At 34.4% G+C, this 24,980-nt stretch overlaps 1 protein-coding gene across 1 annotated transcript; it reads left to right on the top strand.

The window, feature by feature from the left end:
- The first annotated feature begins 11,843 nt into the window (after positions 1–11,843).
- On the top strand, positions 11,844–24,431 carry LOC110036862 (cytochrome P450 CYP72A219-like). Its single transcript, XM_020741413.1, has 5 exons — positions 11,844–12,195; positions 19,126–19,352; positions 19,704–19,948; positions 23,167–23,554; positions 23,960–24,431. The coding sequence occupies exons 1-5, from the start codon at positions 11,892–11,894 to the stop codon at positions 24,392–24,394; spliced, it is 1,599 nt and encodes a 532-aa protein (XP_020597072.1). The 5' UTR covers positions 11,844–11,891; the 3' UTR covers positions 24,395–24,431.
- The last annotated feature ends 549 nt before the right edge of the window (positions 24,432–24,980 follow it).

Genomic DNA, 24,980 nt, shown 5'->3' with positions numbered 1-24,980 from the left:
GAACTTCATTCTAGAAGTTCAGTGATATTTATTATCACATATAAAAACTATGTAAACAAGTTTGATGATTATATGATAAAATTTTTATATGAAATGTTTCACTTCAATTTTTCATACATGAATATTTCAACAAGCACCGTGAAATAACAATTTCGCCATATAGTAATTTGGTGATCATAAATATTTTCGGTATGTTACATGAAGTTTATAATAACTTATGAGGAGCATGCAAACAAGTTTTATGATCATCTGCGACCATTTTTTATGCAAAATTATGCAATTTGGGCTTTCGTGCATGAAAAAAATTCCCAAATAAAAATGTTTCAACAAATAATTACTTTTTAAAACGAGCTTAATGAGTACATCCGGATCATCAAAATCTTTTAAATAAACTCCTTCGTTCTAGAATATGACTCCGTTTGGAGGAATGTTAAGTCGACGATAATTTAGATGATAAGTTTAATAGTAAAATAATAATCCTTATAATGACTTCAAAATAGATTCAAGTCGAAACTAAACTTTAATAAACTTAAATATGACCGGAAAAAACATCATTTAATTCAAGAAACCCCACCAAAAGCTCCAACTCAAAATATATCAAAATTTTCTCTTAAAAGGTGGGACCCACACTTCGACATGAAAAATTATGAGATGGGGCCCATTTTGGCTAAAACCAATTTCCTCACCAAATTTCTTGTATTTTTCTCTATGAAATGAGCTAAAGTCATAATTTTAGTCATAAATACCAAGCCACTTCAAATTGAAAAATATCTTGAGCTAAAAACAAGCTTTCTCACATCTAATCGGACCACAAATTCCTTGCATTTTTCTCTTCAAAATGTAGTGTACATTTTTTTTTCTCTAACCACTATAACCACCCCAAATTTGGATTCCCCTACATCCAAAATTCAAAATTTTCTCCACTCCCTCTTAGCCATTCCCTCTCTTTTTTTCCCACTTAAATGTTCCTCAACCAAAACCCGCCCACATATTCTCTCCCTCTCTCATTATTATGACTTCCCTCTCCTCTCTTCTCCCCAACTTGAGAAATGTTCTCTCTCATTTTTCCCTATAAAGTGAAACCACCAAGTCCCTCGTCCTCTCCTCTCCTCTCCATGAACCGAGAAACCCCTCATTCCCCTCTCTTATCTTCTAACTGAGAGCATCACCAAGGAAAGTAAGGAGGACATTTATTTCAAGCAAAATTCATTAGAAAAACCCAAGCAAAGGTATAAGTCCTTATCCTTTTTCATTTCAATTGAACTTTGCATGATGTAGACTAGGAAATTTTGATGGATCTCCTTTTTTCGTCTTACTTCTCACCATACCCTAGTCTATCTCTCTATCCCTTCTTATTTATCACCAAAACCAAGACCCACATGACCATTCCTACGCGTTTCTCCCCATGACCAAACCTTAACCTTTCAATTTCATTACCCAAACTGAGCTCCCACCCACTTCTTTCTCAATTTCTCACTATACACAAGACCTTACCACTACTCTTTCCTTTTTAAACCATAAACTGAGGCCTTAACACTACTTTTCTTTCCCAAACCCTAAATTAAGACCTTCACGCACTCCATCCTTCTTTACTTACTCGTACCTAAAACCTCTTGCACAAGTCACCACACACTTACACCTGACTCTAACCTGAAATCAAAACACTAAACATCCATTCTCTAACCCTAACTCTAACCTAAAAAACACACAACATGACCCACCATTTCTCTTCTTCTCTCAACCTACTTGAAAGCCACCTTATCGTCATACCACACTATACATTAACCTTAACTTGAAATACCAAATGAAACTTCCAACTCATCTCGATTCAATCTTATCCAAACTCTTCACACATAGAAACCATTAAACCTCCTCAGTTATCCAAAACTCTAAACATTCAAAACTCATCACATTCTCATCCCACAAGCTCTACCAAAAACTTTAAAGACACCACACCTTACACTCTACTCTCATTTCATCTTTCTCACCTAAACTGAGCTCACCAATTCATCCTTGCCCTCTCCTTTCTAACCCCAACCCAAGTCCAACCATTCACCATACCACCCTCCTTCGTAACCCTAACCCAAGCCATCACCTTAAAAAAAAGAATGAATAAAATTAAAGAGAAAAGAAAGGAAATTTAAATCTGGTGGTTTATGTGCTACACATATGGATTGGGTTCATGTGCCATACTATTACTTGTGATCATATGTTTATGATGTTTATTCATGTGATAATCTTAATTATTCCATGCAATATAAAACTTATATGGTAGTTATTTTCGTTCGTTTTTTCTCTTTTATTTTAGAAGAAGCCACTAGCCTATCGATCGTCATATACTTCCCTTTTCCGGATAAGTCTCTCTTTCTAGTCATATGAATGATCAGGAGAATAGAGGAACCGGAAAGGAGGGACATAAGACAAAGCGACAAATAAGAGAAAAAATAATAATGTGGAGAACCTACGTGTGATAAACCTCTTAAGGATATGTTAAAAGGATCTGCCCAAAAAAGATTGGGCAGAGGCACCTTAAACCAATATCAATGAAAGAATACCTATGTAGACTATCTATAACCAGAGATTAAAGAGTAGGTGTTTGTTCTGGGGTCATGAGTGCTTCTAAGGGGACGTATCCCACTTAGTTAATTACATCTTAGGGGTTGGCTAAGAAAACTCTTGATCCAAAAGGGGTTTGCTTACTTAAGAAATGACAACTAGCATAGGGTCATCAAGGGAGGTTATCTCACAGGGGGGATGCTCTGATGCTTCTAAGCTCTCGCTAAACCATTGAGCGAAGAGTGAGTCTCTCATGGTTCCCACATGAATAACTGACTGATCAGCATATGAAGCCTACAAAACAACAGTATCATCCCAACGGGGAATCAATATGTCAAAGCACATCCGGGCCATAAGGGCAGAGGACAAATTGTCGTATCCCAAACGGGCCTACAGCTCATCGACAATTGGGTCATTAAGGTGATGCCAACGAAGGCTAATGAAAAGATAGGGCTCTATAGGGGTTGTCATAGGAGGGGAAGAGTAATCCCTAGTAGATAGAGGTAGTCAAGTCGGGGTCCCACAGACCCGTCATCCCAAGCCACTAAGACCCCAAGTGTACCTGGTGGTGAAGGTAGTCGACCCAACACGTCCTGAGGTCCCCGATCAACAATCCATGAATTGTGCTGTCCCCGAGGACCTCGGTAGCCCTATGGTCAAATGAACGAGACTTTATCCTTTGACTATCGATTGGAGCTCTGAAAAAGTGGGACTTATACATACCAAAATGACAAGGATGTCTCGGGAAAGGAGGAGAAAGAACCTCGTTTGGATTGGGGAGCCTCCTAGCACCCTAAGAATGCTAGACAACCACCTAAGCAAAGTTATGTTGAGCTAGTCGGATTGGAGAAGCACGGGGGCTACTCCTCGGGACATGCAAGTATGATGAAGTTATCTACCACATTACTAAGCATGAAGGCCATATTAAATATGACTGGGCTATAACCATGCTTGCGAACCATTTTTAAAACTGGCCCAAAGGCCATGCAGAAAGTAAAGACTGATTTGAAAAATCTTGAAAGTTTTAATCCTAAAATTTTAATTATCTTAATATGTTATTATCAATATTTTTAGGTAGAAAGAATTAAAATTTTAGGGTGCTTAGTAAGCATATATTACATTTTTGTAAGTTCCAAATACATAGAACGAAACAATATAAAATGCTCCAAACATGTAAGACACACGAAGAGAAAAAGAAAAGGGAAGCACTCCAAAAGAAATATATAAAAGATACCAAATGTCGCTAGACCAGCAACATAATCCAGGAAAAGTAGTAGAAGCGGTCGGACTATGAATATACATGACCGGTCCTAAGTCTACACAAAAAAAAAATATAAAATTTGGATGTATACATGACCGGTCCTAAGTCTACACAAAAAAAAATATAAAATTTGGATTTAAGGTACGAGACACGAGCTGCCGCTCCTAGTCCCCGTCATGCGGTTCGGTGCGTCATTTGCCTCAAAACCTATGCCCGTACCTTATTTCTGATGACTCTCATGGGACTCTATCAAATACATTTGAAATAGAAAATAAAGACTCGGTTTACACAATATTAGCGGGCATGTCATCCATCGTGAAAATAATAAACAGTGCTTTATAATTGAGGGAGCTAAAAAGCACGTGCAAGCAAAGAATTAGAAATCATTACTTGCTCCCCCATAATAGCACCTGTGTGAGCGTGCACAAATAGACACGACACCTGCAGAAGATCACCCTAATATACCATCACACACAACAAACATACAAGCACATTGAAAAAAGCATAAAGGTGACATATGGCTAACACAAGGAAATACAACATATACATTAGCCAGATATGTTAAAAAATACTACCTAGCATCCTAAACCCTATCCTAACACACCATTTAACGACAAGTGCACCAACCTAGTATCTAAGTGCGGGATAAGCCTGGGTGTAGTATGACTTTGACAGCGTCGCTCTGTCGGTCTCGTCATAAAGATTCGAAGGCTCTAAAGGGTGTCACAAAGAGGGGTGACAAAAATTAGATCAATTAGATCCTTAGCACATTCATACTGTTGTGAATCTCAATGAGTTAATTTGCATCTCTCACCGCGATCAACCCCGCAAGCAATGCTCGTTAAGGCAACACGACTGATACGGGGTCACTCTCCAAACGGGTCTGGCTCACTATCCATGCAAACATGCAAAATGCAAGTGCAAGCAATCAAAATACATAAGCGATGAGTGTACCAAGAGGTAGTGACTCGAGAAAATATGGTCATACCATAACGACAACGACTCAAGAAGGGTACCCAAAGGGTTGGGTGAGCTGTGATGGCAGTAGGCCGAAGAAGGTGTGCTGAGGTGGTAGTTACCAGAAGGGATGGGCATGTCGTGGCCACAGTGTCTCAAGGAGGGTGTGTCGAGGAGACAGTGACCGAAAGAAATGGGCATGTCTTACTGCGCTGGCCCGCTCGAAAAGGGTGAGCCGAGGCGGCAGTGACCCGAAGGGATTGACATGTCGTGGTGGCAGCGACCCGAAGAGATGCAACATGGGCAAGTGGACATTAGAGCAACATGAATAAGTACACATACAACATCCAGTGGTGCAGGTGGTTGGTCAACCGGGCCGTGGTGGTTGGTCGAACCAAAGTGCATGGTTGACCAGGTCGGGGGCAGCTGGTTGAACCAAAGTAAGATGCTCGTCGGGCTAGGGCGGCCGATCGAAGTGAAGTGAGGTGTTCGCCTGACCGGGGCAGCGGGTCAGAGCAAAGTGAGGTGATTTTTGAGCCGGGGTGGCCAGTCGGAGTGAAGTGACATGCTCATCGGGCTGAGGTGGCCGGTCAGAACAAAGTGAGATGCTCATTGGGTCGGGGCGTCCAGTCAGGGGTGAAATGAGGTGTTAGCTGGACCGAGGAGGTCGATCAAAGCAAAGTGAGGTGCTCGCAGGCCCGGGGCGACCGGTCAGAGCCAATTAAGGTGCTATCTGGGTCAGGACAGCTGGTCGGGACTAAAAAAATGTGATATGTGATCCACCTCAAAATAACCTATTTTTTGTGCATATTTTATAAGCATTTTATGTATATTTTTAAAGATATTGCACTTTAATTGAAGAAATTTTGCATATTTTAGGTTTTAGGTACATGGAATGAACATTTAGAGAAAATGAGAAAAAAATAGAGTATAGTGATGATTTTTGTGTGGTGCTATAACGCCACCCCTTGTCGCCATAGTGCCACCGTTGAGCGAGAAGGGCGCTATAGTGCCAGTAACTACCTTTCTAGAAGATACCTCAAATTTGACTGAATTTTGGAGGGTGTTTGAAGGAACCATTGGTTATTTTATGTTTTCTATTTAATGAGAAAGATTTGGCCAAATTTAGAGTTTGGCCAAATTAATGAGAAAGATTTGGCCAAATTTAGAGACCTTTTGGAGCCTCAAATCTACAATTAGGCGACACCAGTGAGTTATGTTTTTCATATTTTTTGTTCAAGTGTAAGTGTAAGTATGTTTTAGAGTGAGAAAATTTAGCAGATTTTAGAGACCTTTTGGAGCCTCAAATCTACAATTAGGCGACAATAGTTAGTTAGATTTTTCATATTTTGTGTTCAAGTGTAAGTGTGAGTGTGTTTTAGTGTGAAGAAGTTTAGAGATTGCTTAGAGAAAACTCCAAAAGTTTGCTTGGGGAGAAAACATAAGGTACGTTGTATTTGCATTTAAGTTTTTGTTGTAAGACTTGGATTTCATTGCAAATGTTTTATTTTTGTTTAATCTCCATGAATTTTGTGTAATTTCCTTTCTTTCTTCTTGCATTTGAAACTTAATCTTGTGGGATGAGAATGCTTTAAAAATTTCTTTTTACTCTTAAAAATTGTGATGGTATTTTTACCGAATTTTCATTTACTTTACAAACTGGTCACTTGTGAAGTTAAAATCAATTAAAAAACATAATGAAACGAGGGTTATGATTTCACCCAACTAGTGGATACCACATTTCATTCCAGGCAGAGTCATTGCGATCACCTAAGAGGGAGTGCAAATAAATAGGGAGATATGATTTGATGGGCGTAAAATTGGTTAGATCTAGAGTGACAAGCTAGATTATTATCAGTTTGGCTTAAGGTTTAGTAGACAATGGGATTCGGTCATTATGATGACATATGCTAGGGGCATCTAGAGGTGAGAGAATAGATAACATTGATGTGAATTCAAGATGTTAAGGAATCGACCTCAAGTTAGCTAATGTTCTTTGCAAGCATCGGGAGTGGGTAAAGAATAAGGTATGCTTCTTTTTGTCACAATACCTCATTTTTCTCTTAAATCATTTGAATCCTACATGGATTAAAATCTCTTTGCATAGGAAAATGTTTTTCATAATATCCAAACTATTGTTATATTTTGCTAAGCTTTTGCATTTAGTTGTTAGTTTCTTTTTAGCACTTTTAGTAGTAATTTTTGGTAATCATATCATTTTAAATCTCTTAACTTTTCAATTTGTAATTTAAATAGAATTTATGTAAGTTAATTTTAAGAGTTACAACATTCCTCGTGAGATCGATACTGAAGTTTTTAAAGAAAATCCTCTCTTAAAATGACTCCTTAGATCTCGATGGATGTCACAAGATTGGATCTGATATTTCTCTCTGGATTTTGTATGTCTAAAAGGTCCAATGTAAGAATTTTACTCTTCTATGAAGATTTGACTGTTCACTAGCTCTGGTAGCTTTTCCAGCATCTTCAACTTCTACAAGCAAAGTGTGTATCAAAATGGTCCTTCACATAGGACCCATGCCAGAGCTATGTGGGCGATAATAGGCTTTAGGCCTTAGGTGTCAAATATTTCTTGTTGAAAATGAGTGATGAAGCTCTTTAACCTCTCGACTGGCTACTGGTACATTTTTACGAGTTCTTGCAAGATATTTAGAGGCTTTTGTGCATGGACAAACCGTGCAACAAAATTCTGTCTAAATACATTAAAGAAGGCATAGCTCTTACGGGTGGGTTGTTGAAACTAGTGTAGAGATGATTATTTCAATGTCATGAAAAATAAACAACATTTGTATGCATCATTTATCTAAACTAAATAGGAAACTGATTTAAAGGAAGCTAGGTAGTTGATGGGATCAAGTTTTCCTCTATAAGATTCTAAAAATAGAATCTTAAATTTCCTTGCTGCCTCAGCTTTTGAAATCTCTCTTAAGAATGGGTTCTCTACTAGTTTATTTCTCCTCCTTTTTCTCCTTGCATTTTCTTCAAAGTAGTTAAGAGAAAACTTTTTTCTTTCTTCTTCTTTCTTTTCCAATTGAGTTTACTATAGGTCTTTCTTCTGAAAAATTGAGGTTGTTCATGTGTAATATTTCTCACCTATAGATAAGATTAAGAGATCTACTTACTTTGATTCTTCGTAAGTCTTGGGCATGTGGCTCTCACCTTAGTTGTTCTTATCTTGGTACCTCTTATTTTCGTAACTCTTGTCGTGGGGTGCCCTCTATCCCCAGCTGATCTTTGCCATGTGCCACTTATCTCGACGATCTAGTATATGTTTGTTCTATACTAAAAATGGATTCAGGAAGCTTCCCTCATATCTTGCATTTCCTTCCTCATCAGTTCTCTTAACTCATTAATTTATTGAGCCATGTATTCATTGGTACAATCCATCATTCTTTAAGGGTGGTCTTCATATGGGAAGGAACTTTTTGCAGAGTTTGTGAATAAACTCCATGCTTACTGCACCTTTCAAAATATTGAATCCTTTTAATATGTCGGCTCTCTTATTGTTCTTGAGTGCATATAAACTAATAAAAGACTCTATATCATAGAGAAAGAAAGAGAGAGAGAGAGAGAGAGAGAGAGAGAGATAGAGATGGATGATAGCCTTGAGAGGGAACCTTTGGAATGCATTAAATTATTATCTTCGATAAGTGAGAGAATTGTGAATCCTTAGGGGTTTCTTGAGTTATAAGATTTGAGAGTGAGAGAGAAAGAGAAAGAAAGGAAGAGATAAGGATCATAAGGAAACCTCCTCCTCTCATTTTCCTTCTCCATTTATACATGAGAAGGAGAAACAATAAAATAATCAAAATAGTGATCTTGTATTGTATGTTATCTTTCTCTGGTGTCTTGATGAAAAGGTAGTGATGCAGGTGTGACGTGTTGTTGGTACGATACCCGTCATTGGTATCTGAGTGAAAAGATCAAGGCTTAAGTGTTGGACGCGTCTTTAATAATAGATTGATAAGTGTTTTTACTAGTCATCATGGTCTAATTCAATAGCTTTCTCTCGCACAGGCGGGTCGGGTTGCTCTTTTGAGAATGAAGAGTATAATTAGATTGGCAGGTGGACAATCACTTTGGCATGTGGACTCAATTCAACCACTTCAACGGGTGGATATGGTCTAGCCACTTCGGTAGGTGGACTCAGTTTAGTCATTTCGGCAGGTGGACTCGGTTCAACCACTTCAACAGGTGGATTCGACACCACTTCGGCATGTGGGCTCGATTAAGCCTCTTTGACAGGTGGGTTTGACTCAACCAGTTCTATAAATGAGCTCGATTTAGTTGATTCGGCAAGTGGGCTCGAATAAAGCAAAAAGTTTCATATTTATATTTGTGTATACATTAATGTATTTTAAATATTTTAGAATAATTTAATAGAGTATAAAATAAATACATGCGATTATTTATTATTATTTTTATTTGATTTGAAATAAAGTTAACATTGCCTTTGCCGGTCTCAAGCTCAAATGTGAAAAGTGGAGGGTTGTGTTAGGTAGTCGACAACTAGGGTAAAACTTGTCAAAAAAAATCATGAAATGAATCATTTTGATCATTGTGTAAGTGCTATGGCGTTTCCTGGAAGCGATGCGCGGTATAACCTAAATACAGTGAAAAGTGTGCAAGGGCTGCTACACCGACGCTCGGGTGTAGTGTCAAATAAGCAAGGGTTCTAACATTACTGATGAATGCGGGTAAAGAAGTTAGTCTATGAAATTAATGAAACTAATATTAGAATAGGATCTTGGAATATAGGCACTCTCAATGACAAGTTAATGAAATTAATTGATATTATGATTCATAGGAAAATTAATATCTTATGTATTCAAGAAATTAAATGGTTGGAGAAAATGCTAAGGAGATTGATAATTTAGGTTTTAAACTTTGATATTCAGGTAAGTGTCACACTATAAATGGTGTAGGTGCAATTATAGATAAGCAGTTGACCCCAAATACTTGTGAAATTTAAAAATTAATAGAGTTGGAGATAACTTTATAGCCCTTAAGATTATTATTGATACTAAAATTTTTAATATTATAAGCCCTTATGCTCCTCAAGTAGGTTTAGATAAAGGGTCTAAAGATAAATTTGTCTAAAGATAAATTTTGGAAGTACAAATGATAATAAATTTTGGAATGACTTAGAAGACTTAATACAAATGATACCTCTTGAAGAAAAAAAATTTATTGGAGGATGTTTAAATGGACATGTCGGTAGAGTGGTAGAAGACTTCAAAAATACTCAAGTTGGCTACGGTTTTGGAGTAACTAATGAAGAAGGTATAGCTATTTTGCTTTAGCGTATGATTTTGTTATTACTAATACTTTATTCTAGAAAAGAGATGAGTATCTTATTACTTATAAGAGTGGATCTAATAAAACACAAATTGATTATTTTCTTATGAGAAGAAGAAATCGTCGAGATTGTAAAGATTGTAAGGTCATTCCTAGTGAGAATTTAAGTACCCAACATCGTTTATTAGTTTTAGATTTTAAGTTGAAGAGTTGTAAAATATAAATACTAGGACTCATCATCCTAGATTTAGATGGGGGAATATAAACGACACAAATAAAATTATTTTTATGAGTAAAATTAAATATTTCAAAATTTGGGATGTTGTTGAAGAAGCAAATGTTATGTGGGATAAAGTAACAAAAAATATTAGCAAAAGATGTGCTTGGAGAATCAAAAGAAAAAGTTTTTATAAATAAAAATATTTGGCGGTTGAATAATAATATGAAAAGCAAGAAAAGATGAAATATAAGAAGTTATTTTCATACTCATATAATTAATATATCCCTTGTTTTAGTTATATTTCTTTTTCTAGTTTTTGAAAGAAACAATATTATCTTAACCGAATGATGCATGATGTTCTTGGGTCTATGGTTTTTTTAATATGTGTTTGTACAAAATATATAAACACAAAAACCACATACTACAAACCCTTAATCTTAATAATTATTAATTATTTATTATGGAAAAAAAAGATGATAAAAATTAATGGAAATTGTAAATAATTTTTTTTTCTATAATTAGTATTTAAAATATGGTACAAAAAATATTAAAGATGTAATTAAAAATGATTCAATTGTGAAAAGATTTGATAGCCATGTTTGAAATAATTCAATTGCACACTTAAACTAATAATAAGTTTTGTTGACAAAACATGCAATAGAAGAAAAGAAATCATCATATCAACTCACTTCTAAATAAAGATAACTTCTCTTTATAAAAAAAAAAATAATAATAATAATAAAAAACGGTGGGGTGGTCGATAACTCAAAAATGAATTAAGATTGAGTTTCAGATAAATTTAAAGATTATATCACATTTCTTTTTCATCCAGCTAAACTTCAAATTTTAAAAATTTCTTGCAAAACAATATTATAAAATAAACCAATTAACCGGTTCAACCTACCATAACCTACTAATTAATTTTAAATTAAAAGGTCATACTCATGACTTCAAATTTTGATAAATTCTTGCAAAAAAAAAAATAAAAAAGTTATATCTTAAAATAGTTTTAAACACAATCCCCATAATTTATCTTACACCTCAATGTTTATCCTTGTTTTATTTCCTGCATGAAGTTTGAATATTCTCGTCTCATTTATCATCTTTGATTATCCAGGCCGCCTGCCAGCCTGCCAACGGAATAAATAATACGTCTGGAGTCCAATGAAATCACGCCACATGGAGGTGAGTCAGGTGACAGAAAAATAAAAAGAATTTATTTTAGCACAATAGAATATTCCCCAGAGTGTTACTCCGCGTTATTCATGTGTTATTGTGGTGATATTCATGTATTATTATGTTCTGAGAATATTCATAATTTTATAATAATACAATAACACATAAATATCATCATAATAATAACTGAATAATGTGAAATAATACGAGAGGAATAGTCCAATCACAAAAGAACGAGTTTTTTTCTATAAGCTCCACGTTGTTAAGGTGATTCATTGGACTGGGAGTCGGGAGGTAATAATTTTTCCAGTCAACGTGTCATGAAATCACTAAAAAGTCAGCAAGTGAACCTGGAGATAAAAAGAGGACCTCCGCCAGTATATTTGCAAAAAGGAAGTGTATCATATGCCGGTAAGCATGAAAATGGAGTTCGGGCATTGGTTGGTGTTGGCGGCCACAGCGGTGATAGTTGCGGCGGCGAGTTGGGTCGGATGGTCATTGGCGGAGTGGTTATGGCTCCAGCCGCGGCGTTTAGAACGCAAGCTGAGGGCGCAGGGGCTTCGAGGAAGCCGGTATCGTTTACCCTTCGGTGATATCAAGAATATTGGGAATCTCGTGGGTGAGGCTCGCCGGAAGCCTCTGCCGCTTTCACACCGCATTGTTGATCGCGTCGATCCCTATTCAACGCGCATTGTGGATACTTATGGAGGTAAATCTTTTTTTTTTTTCTGTTTGTTTGGGTGAATATGCTCTGTTATTCGGCCTTTAATTTTGGCTCCTCGGCTTAGAGGTTTGTATGGTTTCGTTGGGCTTTGGTTTGGGGAAGCTGACATGATTTGTTGACTTATGATGTAGTGTTAGTATTGTTGGCTAGAAAATTTACGGTGGTAAAGTGATAATAAAGATTTCACTCACTCACAAATAAAAGAAAAGCCATGAGATGATACATCAAAATTTTTTATCTAGAAAAGGCTTGAAAAGAGAAAAAATCACAATTTCTAAACCTCTTAAAATAATCTACCATGTAATCAAAAGTACATAAGTCCACCCTTCATTTGGATTAAGGAATACGAGATTTTAAGATGATATTAAAATTGTAACCACTTTGAAATAATTGAAGGACTATAATTGTTAAGAGTAATTGAAACTATAACTGTTATAGTCTAACTATAATAGCATGTTAGGGTCATAATAGTCGTAGTTGGCTATAGAAGCCACAATTGACTATAAAAGATGTAGGTGTGTTGAAATATCTAATTTAAATTACAAGATTTATTGTCTTTTCTGTTAAGACTTATAATAGGAAATAATTTATTTCTAGAAAAGTTATGAGGAATAAATTCTTTCCTTAATATAAAGAGATATTTTCTTTTCATATATTAAGAATTGTTTGTTTTCCTAATTTATATTATTTCCTATCATCTCCTAATAATTAATATGAATTAATTATTGGAGATATCATGTGATATATCTTTCCTTTCATATCATTTTTTCTTTATTATTTTTCTTCTTTATTTTTCTTTATTATTTTTCTTATTATAGGATTTTTGTAAGGGTTATTTATCCCCCGTTCATATCAATGAAAGCGTTCCGAAGTATTCCACTTTATTCTAAAATTTAACATAGTATCAGAGACTAATTTCGTACTCTAACCACCGACCCTCCTTTGAGAATTGTCGCACTCCCTTCTTTGTATCCTCATATGCCGGCATCAGCGATGCCGGCACCCACCTCATCATCATCTCACTGGAGGTATCACTGTCGTTGATCAGACAAGCCGTCCATTTCTCCTGCAGTATTTTTTCTTCCCTACCCAAGCGTCAAGGGGAGCTGCATTTCCAACCGGACCTTCTCCAAGCTTCCATCAAAACAAGAGACCTCTCTACATTCTTCTCTGTGACCGACAATTCCTGTAGCTTCTGTTGCGTCTCGTTTTTTTTTCCCTATGCAGATGCCGCTAGTCATCAAAGTCAATTTCTGCAGCCTTTGTTGCGCCTCAATTTTTTTCCCTGCGTAGGTGCCTGGTTCACTACACCATTGCGATTTCAGTGGTTTTCCTTGCGCAGACATTTGTGTAACTGCAGGCTTGCATTTTCAGTAAACAACAGACATTATTCTCTTACTAATAGAAATTTTGGTTCGCCAATGGGATTTATTTTTTCTACAGTGCAAATCACAGAAGATCTCTAGTTGAAATCCCAGTTTTCACTCTTTGGTGAAAACCGTTATCACCCGCAGAACCGCACAGAGCACTGGCTTCCTTGCGGGCTCTCCCATGGTCGTTTTCCTTGTACTTTTTTTTTTCAGTCGCAGATGCTTCCTGCGGGATCTCCGAGCCGTCGGACCTCCCGATTTCCTTCTAGGACTGTCGAAGCATCCACCTCATCCCCCCCCGGCGGGCCCTACCCCTTGATGGCTTTTCCTGCCACTGGAACTCCCTCCTATAGTCCTTTCTACCGGTGAAATTCCCTCCTGCGGCCTTTCCTGCCGCCAAAACTTCTTGCAGACATATCTGCTATCGACTGGACCTTCGGGCTTACTCCTGCAACCGGTTCTCTCCCTTGCAGCCTTTCCCACCATCGGACCTCCCTCATGCAGCTTTTCTTGCCGTCAGATCTACCTCAACAAATTTTTCCCTGTAGATTTTGGCCGACTCTTCCCAAGGAAAGCACTGCTCTTTCCTGCAACATTATTGCAGCCTTCTTCGAGCACTACAACTTTCTTGAACACTGTCGTTGACCCTCTGCAGCCTTCCTGCAACCTTCCTGCAACCTTCCTGCATTCTTCCTGCAGTTTTCTAGCATCTCTCATGCAGCATTATTGCAACCTTCTTGTTGCTTCTATGCAATTATCAGTCAACTGGTGACTTACAAATTCATCAATGTCTCAAAATTGAGCTTGGCCCTCGTCCAAGCTACTCTCAAGCTTCGACATTCTCGGCTTCGGAGCTCTCAGGCTTCGGCGCCCTCAGACTTCAGCATTCTTAGGCTTCGACATTCTCGGCTTCGGGACCTTCGGATTCGACACTTACGATTTGAGGATTGTTGGAATTTCTTGTTGGCAAATTGATGCTACCTGTCTAGTCAGTATACCACAGCCAATGTTTTCAAATTCAAATTGAATATGGTTTTCAACCATGTTCAATTTGAGGGGGAGTGTTGAAATATCTAATTTAAATTACAAGATTTATTGTCTTTCCTGTTAAGATTTATGATACAAAATAATTATTTATAGAAAAAGTTATGCGAAATAAATTCTTTCCTTAATATAAGGAGATTTCCTTAATATAAGGAGTTCTTTTCATATGTTAGGAATTATTTGTTTTCCTAATTTATATTATTTCCTATTATCTCCTAATAATTAATATGAATTAATTATTGGAGATATCATGTGATATATCTTTCCTTTCATATCATTTCCTCTTATTATTTTTCCTATTATAAAAATCTTGTAAGGGTTATTTATACCCCCGTTTATATCAATGAAAGCATTCCGAAGTATTCCGCTTTATTCCACATTATTCTAAAATTTAACAAGGTGACTATACAAGTTGTAGTTGACTATTAAAGCCATAATTGGCAGTGATCGATAATGCGCGGTGATTAATGATGAACTTTGGTTGTCGATGACGATCTTTGGCAGTCGACAATGAGCACTGATTATTGGCTGCATTTTCGGGGGATCAGTTGTCGAGACTTTAAGCGTTAAACTTTAGTAGTAAGCTCACTCTTCTCTGCTTTTTATTTCTTCAAGTGAATAATGATGACCAATTTATAATTGTTTAGAATGCAATTTTAATAAATTTGACCAATCTTCCAAAACACTCTAACGAACAGTCCACATCGATTCCTTTGGTCATATATTTTTTTTAATATTTAACGGTCTTTATGGCATCAAAATTGAATGATCTTGAACTTATTGGATTCCTCTCTTCTAGATGGTCGATTTAATATAAACATGTCAAATTTTGAGATTGTTTAATATTTCAATTGATGCACCAAAATTTTTGACAATACTTTAAGTATTTGATCTGGGTTTATGTAAATTCAAATTACATGACTCTTAACATCATTTGATTTGTCCTGTCAATACGCTCAATTTGACAATAAAATTATTGAAATTGGAGTATGGATGATTGTGAATTTGAGCTCAGAATACTTCTTATTAATATTGCTTCGGGATTCATCATTAGTGATTAAAATTTTTAATGATAACACATCAAATATCTTTTGAATGATTGATTATTCGTAACCTATGAGAAACTTCTTAATAAATAGAAAAATATATATGTAATTTATAAATTTTTTTTTTCTACAATGAATAGAGTTTTCGACAATAATTTGTGTCGGTCTTGAGATTTTGCTGGACCTAGTAATTTCAGTAGAAGGCGACTAAGGAACTTTCCGTTCTTTATCTGATTGAGCACTCTTTCTATGTTCTCCTCTTGATCACTTGTATCTTCTAATTTAACATATTTGAAATATTCAGAAATAACTGACAGACAATCCTGAGTTCTGCTTTTATCCTTGTACATATTTCTTTTATAGAAAGTAACATTCTTACTCTTGATGAACTTCTGTTTCTGATAGTTCTAGAATTTGTACCCAAATTGATCTAAGATATACCCCAAACAACTGCACTTAACAGACTTTGAATAAAGTATACTCTTAGACCCTGCATAAATATGTACAAATGCAGAAAAACCAAATAACTTTAAGTGATATAGATTTAGCTTTTTATCACTCCAGGCTTCTTTAGATATCCTTCCCTAAAAAGTATTAATGGACCACGATTTATCTGATAATTTGCTTTGTTCACAACTTCTACCTAGAATTTCCTTGGCAAGCTTACATGCAATCTCATATTCCTAGCATGGTGCGTAATCTATGCATGTGTTCAAGCACAGTGTTATATTGTGGTCTCCTTTAGTTAGTGAAATCATGTCTAGTCCTTTCTGCAATGTAGAAATTCATTAGCCGCTGATGACGATACTCACCTCAAATATCTGATTTGAGATGCTTCAGCCTCGAGCTTGTCTTCTTTTTAACTATGATCTTCCACTTCTTAAACACTTCGAATAAGCCTTTTTTTTAAGAAGTAACCCACGTCTTTCTTATGTGATTGTTAATGAAAATGAATTAGTGGGAACCTCCACTGTACTAAACTAGAGTATGACATATATGTCACTATGCACTAACTCTAGCTTCATTGCATTCACCATTTACTCACCTTGTAGAAAGAAACTTTCTTCTACTTTACATATACATAATTTTCATAAAACTTTAAATTCACAGATTTTAAACTCTTTGCATGTTGGAACTTCACACGCTTCTTGCTCATATTATCAAGCCCGCGGTGGCAAAGACTTGCATCAACTTTGATTTCAACTACATCAATCAATTCTTCTATCTCATTGATTCAGTAAAAGCCGCTAATTAGATTTCCTATATTTTCAACATTCAACATTGATATTTTCAACACTGATAAGCAACCACAACTTCCACGAATCACTCATGAAAGTAGTCATGTGCTCGTTACCTAGATTAGATTTCTCTTCATAGTTGGAACATGATTTGCTTTATTAAGCTTTATACTTTTCCATCAGGCAAACTGATAAGGATAAAACTAAGGAGTCACCTTAGATTTTGCTTATAGAGATAATTTTAAAGATAGTCTTGTCTTGGCCTCCACCATCAGCCTTTCTTGGAGCTTTATAGTCATTTTTTAAATGATCATTATTCTCACATTTTCGGTATTCTTCTCTACCATTTCTTTTGCCTAAACTAGATTTTCCTCTTTTGGAGTTGAATTTATCTCTGCCTATATTTCTGCCATGATTCTTTCCCATTATTTCAACATTCAACACAGAACATCAAGATTCACCATATGTTGTGTTTCTGCAACTTCTTCATTCATCACGATATCATCAAAGTTTAACTTCATTTTGCTTGATGATTCACTCACGGTCGTGGCAAATCTATCCCAGTTGTCCAAAAAAAGTCAAAATTAATAGTGCCCTGACCTCTTCCTCGAATTTGATACTCACAGAGCACAACTAACTAGTCACAATATTAAAATTGTTCAAGCGTTCAACCATCAAACAGTTTTCGTCATCTTCATATTGTATAACTTCTTCATCAGAAAAAACTTCACATATCTTTGTCTCTGTCGCCATGAGATCTACCGTAATTATCTCATTTATTATGTTGAACTCTACAGACGAGGAAAGTGAAAGATGAATCAAACTCGTGGTTGTTCGATTCAACACTTCCTATTTTTTCAGTGTCATTATTTCAGGAATCTTGGTAATTTCTTGTAGTGACAAATAATTTTTTTGTATACAACAAATCCTCTATTTGCATTTTTCAGAATGCAAATTCAATCCATTTAACTTCTCCACCCTATACCAACGGCCATTGCTCCCACTTAAATCAAAATTCTTAAGAAAAGGAAACCTTCTGCTCTTATACTATTTATTGGAATCTAAACTGTTATGGCTTCAATCAATTAGGATCAAACTCACACCATGGATAACAAGAACAGACAAATATGAGAAATACAAAATAAAATATCAAAAAAATATGCACAACAAAGTAATTAAAGTAAAAAACATCAGACTTTTACGTGGAAAAATTTGAGAATGAGAAAAAATCATAGAGCTACACCTCACTAAAATTTTAACTATGAAAGGTGAAATGTACAAATATTTTAACCACTTCGATCTTCTCTCAGTAATTCTAAAAATTACAAGAATACCACTCCAATTCATCTCTTGATGATATGACGAGAGGAATTGCACGCCGAAGATTCACCCCTCAAACACTCTGCAACTTCTATGCTCCGTCAAGAAATCATTGTGCACATAGGAGTCTTCTTTTTGAATTGAGAAATTTAACTCTCGTAATCGAGAAACTGTCTTTGTTTAACCACTTCAACACTCAACATACATATTTTTCACTCTTGGCCATCAGCACTAGGAACGAGCGAAACAATGACATAACTACATCCGGTTGCGGCGTACTTACGCCGCCCTGCGTAGCTATGCCAACTTTAGCAAAAGTACAACGCGACTGCATTCTCCATGCTTAATAGAGTCATGTACATACATACATACCACCCATTTTTTATATAGTCACATACCTAACAGACAAACATTACTTTTTACATTTATACCACTCAAATCTTTCACATCACAAAAAATAATATCGCTATTTTAACTTTAAAAAATTGAAATATAACCATTTATGCATTAAAAAGATGACATATATATAAAACGGGATAATTACATACATCCACTCAATTTATTTGTATTTACATATCTAACCTCCAAAGTGTGTTTTACATTTATACCACCATATATTTCATATCACATAAAAAATACTACTTTTTTCATCTTTAAAAACTGAAATACACCTTATCATGCATAAGTAAGGTGATTGTATGCAAAAATTGAAGTAAAATGAAGTTTAGGTGTTAGGTAGGTAAATACATAGGAATTGTGTGGTATGCATGTAAATCTTCCCTTTTTTTTCTGGCATTTTTTTACACAAATTTATTAGATTCTCTACAAATCAGCCCCAATTACAAAGCCTAATGTATCAATTCTTGTCATTGTTTTTATTTGGTGAAAAAAATACAGGTAAGAACAAGGCGGCATTTTTTTGGTTTGGGCCTTATCCCAGGGTGATCATCATGGATCCTGAGCTTGTAAAGGGCATTCTATCGACCAAATTTGGTCATTTTGAGAAACTAAAACCAACACCAATTGCAAGGCAGCTATTTCTAGGTGTAGCCTCTTGTGAAGGTGAGAAATGGGTCAAACATAGGAGAATCATCAACCCTGCCTTCCACACTGAAAAGTTGAAGGTAATCTCTCATTCTTGTGTAAGAAACTTTGGCATCTGACGAGAAATCCAAATTTAGGGCCTCTACCTACATACCAATTGTTTTTTGGGAGAATTTACATACATACCAATTAATATCTATCTATTTACATATATCACACCTAAAATTTGATTTTTTACATTTAAACCATCGAAATCTTTGATATCATAACAATTATATCACTATATTAACTTTTAAAAAGTGAAATACACCTTTTAATGCTTAGGTGATGTGTAATGAATGTAAAACTTGAAGTTTAGGTGTTACATATGTAAATACATTGGAATTGAATGGTATGCCTTAAATTTTCCTTTTTTTTATTTTTTTGTACAGATAATGATGCCAGCGTTTTCTGCTTGTTGTGATGAGCTGATAAGTCAATGGGAGGACTTGGCTGATAATGCGGGTGTATTTGAGCTAAATGTTTGGTCAGAATTTCTGAAGCTTTCAGGAGACGTCATCTCCCGTGCTGCATTTGGTAGCAGCTATAAAGAGGGGAGACGCATTTTTGAACTTCTGGGAGAGCAAGTTGAGCTTGTGATGCAGGCTGCTCGGAATTTGTATATCCCTGGTTTTAGGTACTTATTATTTTTTTTAATTTTCTAGTAACAGATGCCGTTTCTATTAAGTTTATTTATTTATTTTTTTAACATTATCATGCAGTACATCATAGGCTGCTTCATTTTTATAATATAGATATGCACAAAATCATATAAACATTTATAAAAATAAAAAAATTGGTTAAAACAATGCAAATGATAATGCAATTGTTTCAACTGGAAGCAATGTTTAGAATTCTGGACAAAAAATTTGTACAACTAATTAAAAACCATTTGCTCGTAAAAGTTAAGACTGTATCGGACCTGAATAAATCAATTAAAAGCAGTCAGAAAAATAATAAGTTTTTGTGATATAAAATGTAACAAGAAAATAAGTCATCAATTCAAATATCTCGTTTATATGAAAAGATAACCCCTCTTGAAAATCTTCAAGCCTTTCGCTCGATCAAGTACTGAAATCCTGAAACTAGAAAGAATTCAAAACCTAACTAAAGCTTTATTCAAAATGACTAAATAAATGAGCTTTGCTTAATCCAAAGATCAACCATTTTTAATAAAAAAAATTTCTACATATTTGAGGGATAAGGATTCCATATTAATTATACATATATAGCTTGAAGAAATTTTACTTCAATAAATTGTTTGTGGATATTCGTCAAGCTAACATAGCATGATTACACTTCCTATATAGAAATTCATTAATCATCAGTGTCCTCCAAAGCTTGAGATATTCTTATTTCCAGAATCTGATATAGGATTCCTAGGTTCTAGACATTTTACTTTTTAGCATAAATCTACAATGAGATTCACAAAATTAGATCACAAACTCTTAATTGTAACAATTATTCGTTAGTTTTTGATAAAATGAAAAATATGATGGGAATCAATCTTGATAAATGATTTGACAGTTTCCTAATCGAAATAATGTTAAAAATTTCAATGAATGAGAAATGATACAAACAATTAACGTAAATCATCACTACAAGAAAAAGCTCGATTAGCTTCGTTTTTTTTTTCTGATATTAAAATGGGTGTCGCTAATTTACTTTCGTCTACATTAGTGTCGGATTTTAATTTGCGTCCGTATTAGCTTCGAAATCAGCCGTCGCTAAAAATAGCGTCCAACATGCAAGAGACGTGACGTAGTGATACAAGAGGGTCGAACATGACCGACGCTAATTAGTGCCGGCCATATCCGACGCTAATCAGCGTCTATGGACGGCCATTCCGCCGGCCATATCCGACGCCAATCAGCGTCGGTCATAATCTAAATTATGCCACCTGCCATGTAATAAGGAAATATCTTAATCTTTGATCTTCTACTTGATCAAGGAGTTGACAGGAAGGAATAACACATTCAACTAAACAATTATTGATAATAACTAAACCCTCATTTTACATGCCAGAGATCTTTATATATAATTACAATATCTCCTTGAATCTCTTATCAAACAAACACACAAAGAAAAATGTTCAGATGAAATATACAATGAACAACAAATAATTAATTATCATGGATCCAAAGAACATTAAGTTATCAATATAAACATTCTCCCATAATCTAGTAATCACAAGTCATATATCAACAAAATTTATAGATAAACATTTGAAAATTAAATTTCTACGAAATAAAATTTTATATTTCAGATTATTCATTGTAATGACTCATAACTTATGTTTTTAATGATTGTAGACTTTGAGATTTGCATCAATTAAAAAAAAATTAAATTTGGTTGATATTTGTTCTGCTAATATGTGTGTCACTACTATATTTTGCACAGTGACATTCATGATTCATGATGCCTATATTTGTCTCGACAATGAATAAAGTATTGTTTAATATTCAACATGTTATAGGGTTCATATATATATTATATAGATGAATAAAGTATTGTTTAATATTCAACATGTTATATAATATAGCTTCCAGCGACATAATTATGTTATTTTTGGGAAATTATACATATGATGTATTTAGCAGAAGTTCAGAGGAGGTAGAAAGAGAGAAAAAAGTTAGTTGATAGTTCAAGCTAAATATCAGTTGCTAAAAAATGTGATATTATTATTATTTTGAGATTTTTAACTCTCAAGTAATCATCCAAATTTGCTTATAACTTCATAGGATCATATTTTTCTAGCACTTAATTACTTAGGGATTTTTGCAGGAAATCTTTCAAGTCTAGATGAATTATCTTCTTATCATTTGATTTGAATTGTACATATCCTCAGTTCACATATGTAGTAGATGATAATTATCGTAATCAGCAATAAGTTTTATGAAAATCATGCATGTAAATAAATAATGATGCAATACGATATGGTTTAAATAAAAAAATTGCTAAAATATTTATGTATTTCTCAGTGAACATACTATAACTAATTATATGAGAAGTTTATGTAAAGAATAAATATAGCATTTATTAAATTTCATAAAATTTTCTTTAGATGGATATAGCTTAAATATATTGTGCCTATCATATATTTGGAAAAGTTCTTTAAAGAAAACTAGCTAAATGGCTTAAAGTTAGTAAAAAATGAATTGTGTATTTTGATTTCAGCAAATTAGATGGAGATTGAACTTTTATGTTTTATTGGAGACACTGGTCATGATTAGTCCTTTCATATGTTTATATATATATATATATATATAGATAGATATATATCTATATATATATATATATATATATATATATATATATATATATATTCTTTCTTCATAAACTTCTTTCTATAAAGTTATAATAAAGTAGCCGAGTCCAATTTAAAAATTACAAATTTTTTTTTATTCACCATATGGATAAATTTTTTGTTGATAATTTGTTTCAAGCTGTGCTTTCAAGCTTGCTTGCATTCTTACACTAGCTTAATTGGCATAAATTCAATTCACAACTGTTGGTAGATTTAAATTCTAGTTCAAATTGACATTCAATATTTGATTTGATGCTTAAATTAAATTTAGTTTTAAATTTAAACATAGTTTTATATTTGCTGTTAACTTCTTAGTTTTATCTATTGCTCGACTTTAGATTCAAGCTCATAAACATGTTTTATTTAAAAATCTATTGCAAATTCATATTTAATAAATTAAATCTTGAATCATTTTGCAATTATTGAAAAAAATACAAAATAATTCTTCAATGTTATTCTTAATTTATTCTACTAAAAATTTGTTATTTGTATTTTCAATTAAATTTTTAATGTATTTGCAAGAAAGTAACCAATATTTTGAGCTATAGATTTTTACCCACCCAAAAGAACAAGCGAAGAAATCAAAATCATGAGGAGATTGTTGCATTACTTAAAATCATGATTGAACAGAGAGAGTGTTTGATAAAAAATGGTAATGCTGTTCCTAATGACTTGTTGAGCTTGTTGATGGAATCAAACCAAAGATATGCTCAAGAAGGAGATCACCTGCAAGATTTTAGTTTGACCACAGAAGATATGATTGAAGAGTGCAAGTTATTTTATGCTGCTGGGCATGAGACAACATCAGTTCTTCTTACATGGACCATGATTGTGCTCAGCATGCATCCAAATTGGCAGAATCTTGCAAGAGAAGAGGTTTTGCGGGTTTTTGGACATGACAAACCTACTTTTGAGGGATTAAGTCGGTTGAAGATTGTAAGTAGTATCTGTTGCTTTTCACCTGTTTGCTATTCCTTCATTTATTTTAATTATTTAAGGGACAAAATCCTTTAGTTTTGTGGATGGAGCTGGAAAAAACAGCCTTTGATTCACTAACTAGTTGTTCAAATTTTACTTTTATTTTTATGAAATATCTTGATAGAAAATTTATTAGGATATAACGATATTGGTTCAAAATAAGAAAATATTTATTATAAACCATATAATTTTTAAATAAAATTCAAGATAACATGTCATATATTTATCTTATATAATTTGTTTTAAAATGTTATATCTTTATGCTTCCTGTTTTTTAAACAAAAAGTTTCCTCAAAACACTCCATAGACCTTCTATAGCTGATGCTAAGGTCGCTATACTAAGATTTGATACTCTTTTTTCAGTTGACTACGATTCTCTATGAGGTTCTAAGATTATATCCACCTGGAGTCACACTTCTTCGACAAACTTACAAAGAAGTAAAGTTGGGAGAGTTTACTTTTCCTCCAGAAGTGCAACTTGTGTTGCCTATCCTCCTCCTCCATCATAGCAAGGAGTTTTGGGGTGAGGATGCTGAAGAATTCAACCCTGATAGATTTTCTGAAGGAGTTTCAAATGCAACAAAGAACCAACTCATCTTTTTTCCATTTGGTTGGGGTCCTCGAATCTGCATCGGCCAGAGCTTTGCACTTATAGAAGCAAAAATGGTCTTGGCGAGAATTCTGCAACGCTTTTCAGCTGAATTGTCACCATCTTATACCCATGCTCCTCACACTATTTTAACTCTTCGGCCTCAACATGGTGCTCAAGTCATTTTACACAAACTTCCTCTCCTATAAATAACATGGCTCAAGTCCTATAAACTTTCTGTAATATAAAATTTTATGTCATTATCATATTGCTACTATCTTCTTTTCTTCTCTTTGTTTGCTTTTTCTCTAGCCTTGTTATAATTCGTATTGCTACAGTTTTCTTTTCTTTGCTTTTTCTCAAGTCTTGTTATCATTTTTTGCATTCTCTTACATGAAAAATATTCATACAGTCTATAATCCTTATATATATATATATATATATATATGTGTGTGTGTGTGTGTGTGTGTGTGTGTGTGTGTGTGTGTGTGTGTGTGTGTGTGTGTCCAATGCGTAATAGGGAGAAATTAAATCTGGTTTATATTTAATATTAGGGGCATTTACATGTATACTAACTAATTTTTATGTATTTACATATCTATTACCTAAACTTTACTTTTGCACGTTTATACCACCCAAATCTTTCGTATGAAATGGAAAAAAAATAACTATTTAAATCTGGAAAATACATTTTTTATTTATGCATACGTAAAGTGGCATATATGTTAAAGTTGAAGTTTTCCTGTTAGTCATGAAAGTACTCGGTACTTATGTAAATCGTCCTTAATATTAGTC

This window comes from Phalaenopsis equestris, unplaced genomic scaffold (genome assembly GCF_001263595.1).
Source record: "Phalaenopsis equestris unplaced genomic scaffold, ASM126359v1 Scaffold211921, whole genome shotgun sequence".
NCBI lineage: Eukaryota > Viridiplantae > Streptophyta > Magnoliopsida > Asparagales > Orchidaceae > Phalaenopsis > Phalaenopsis equestris.
Note: the sequence above shows the minus strand (reverse complement) of the source record. Positions and strands in the feature narration are given on the sequence as shown.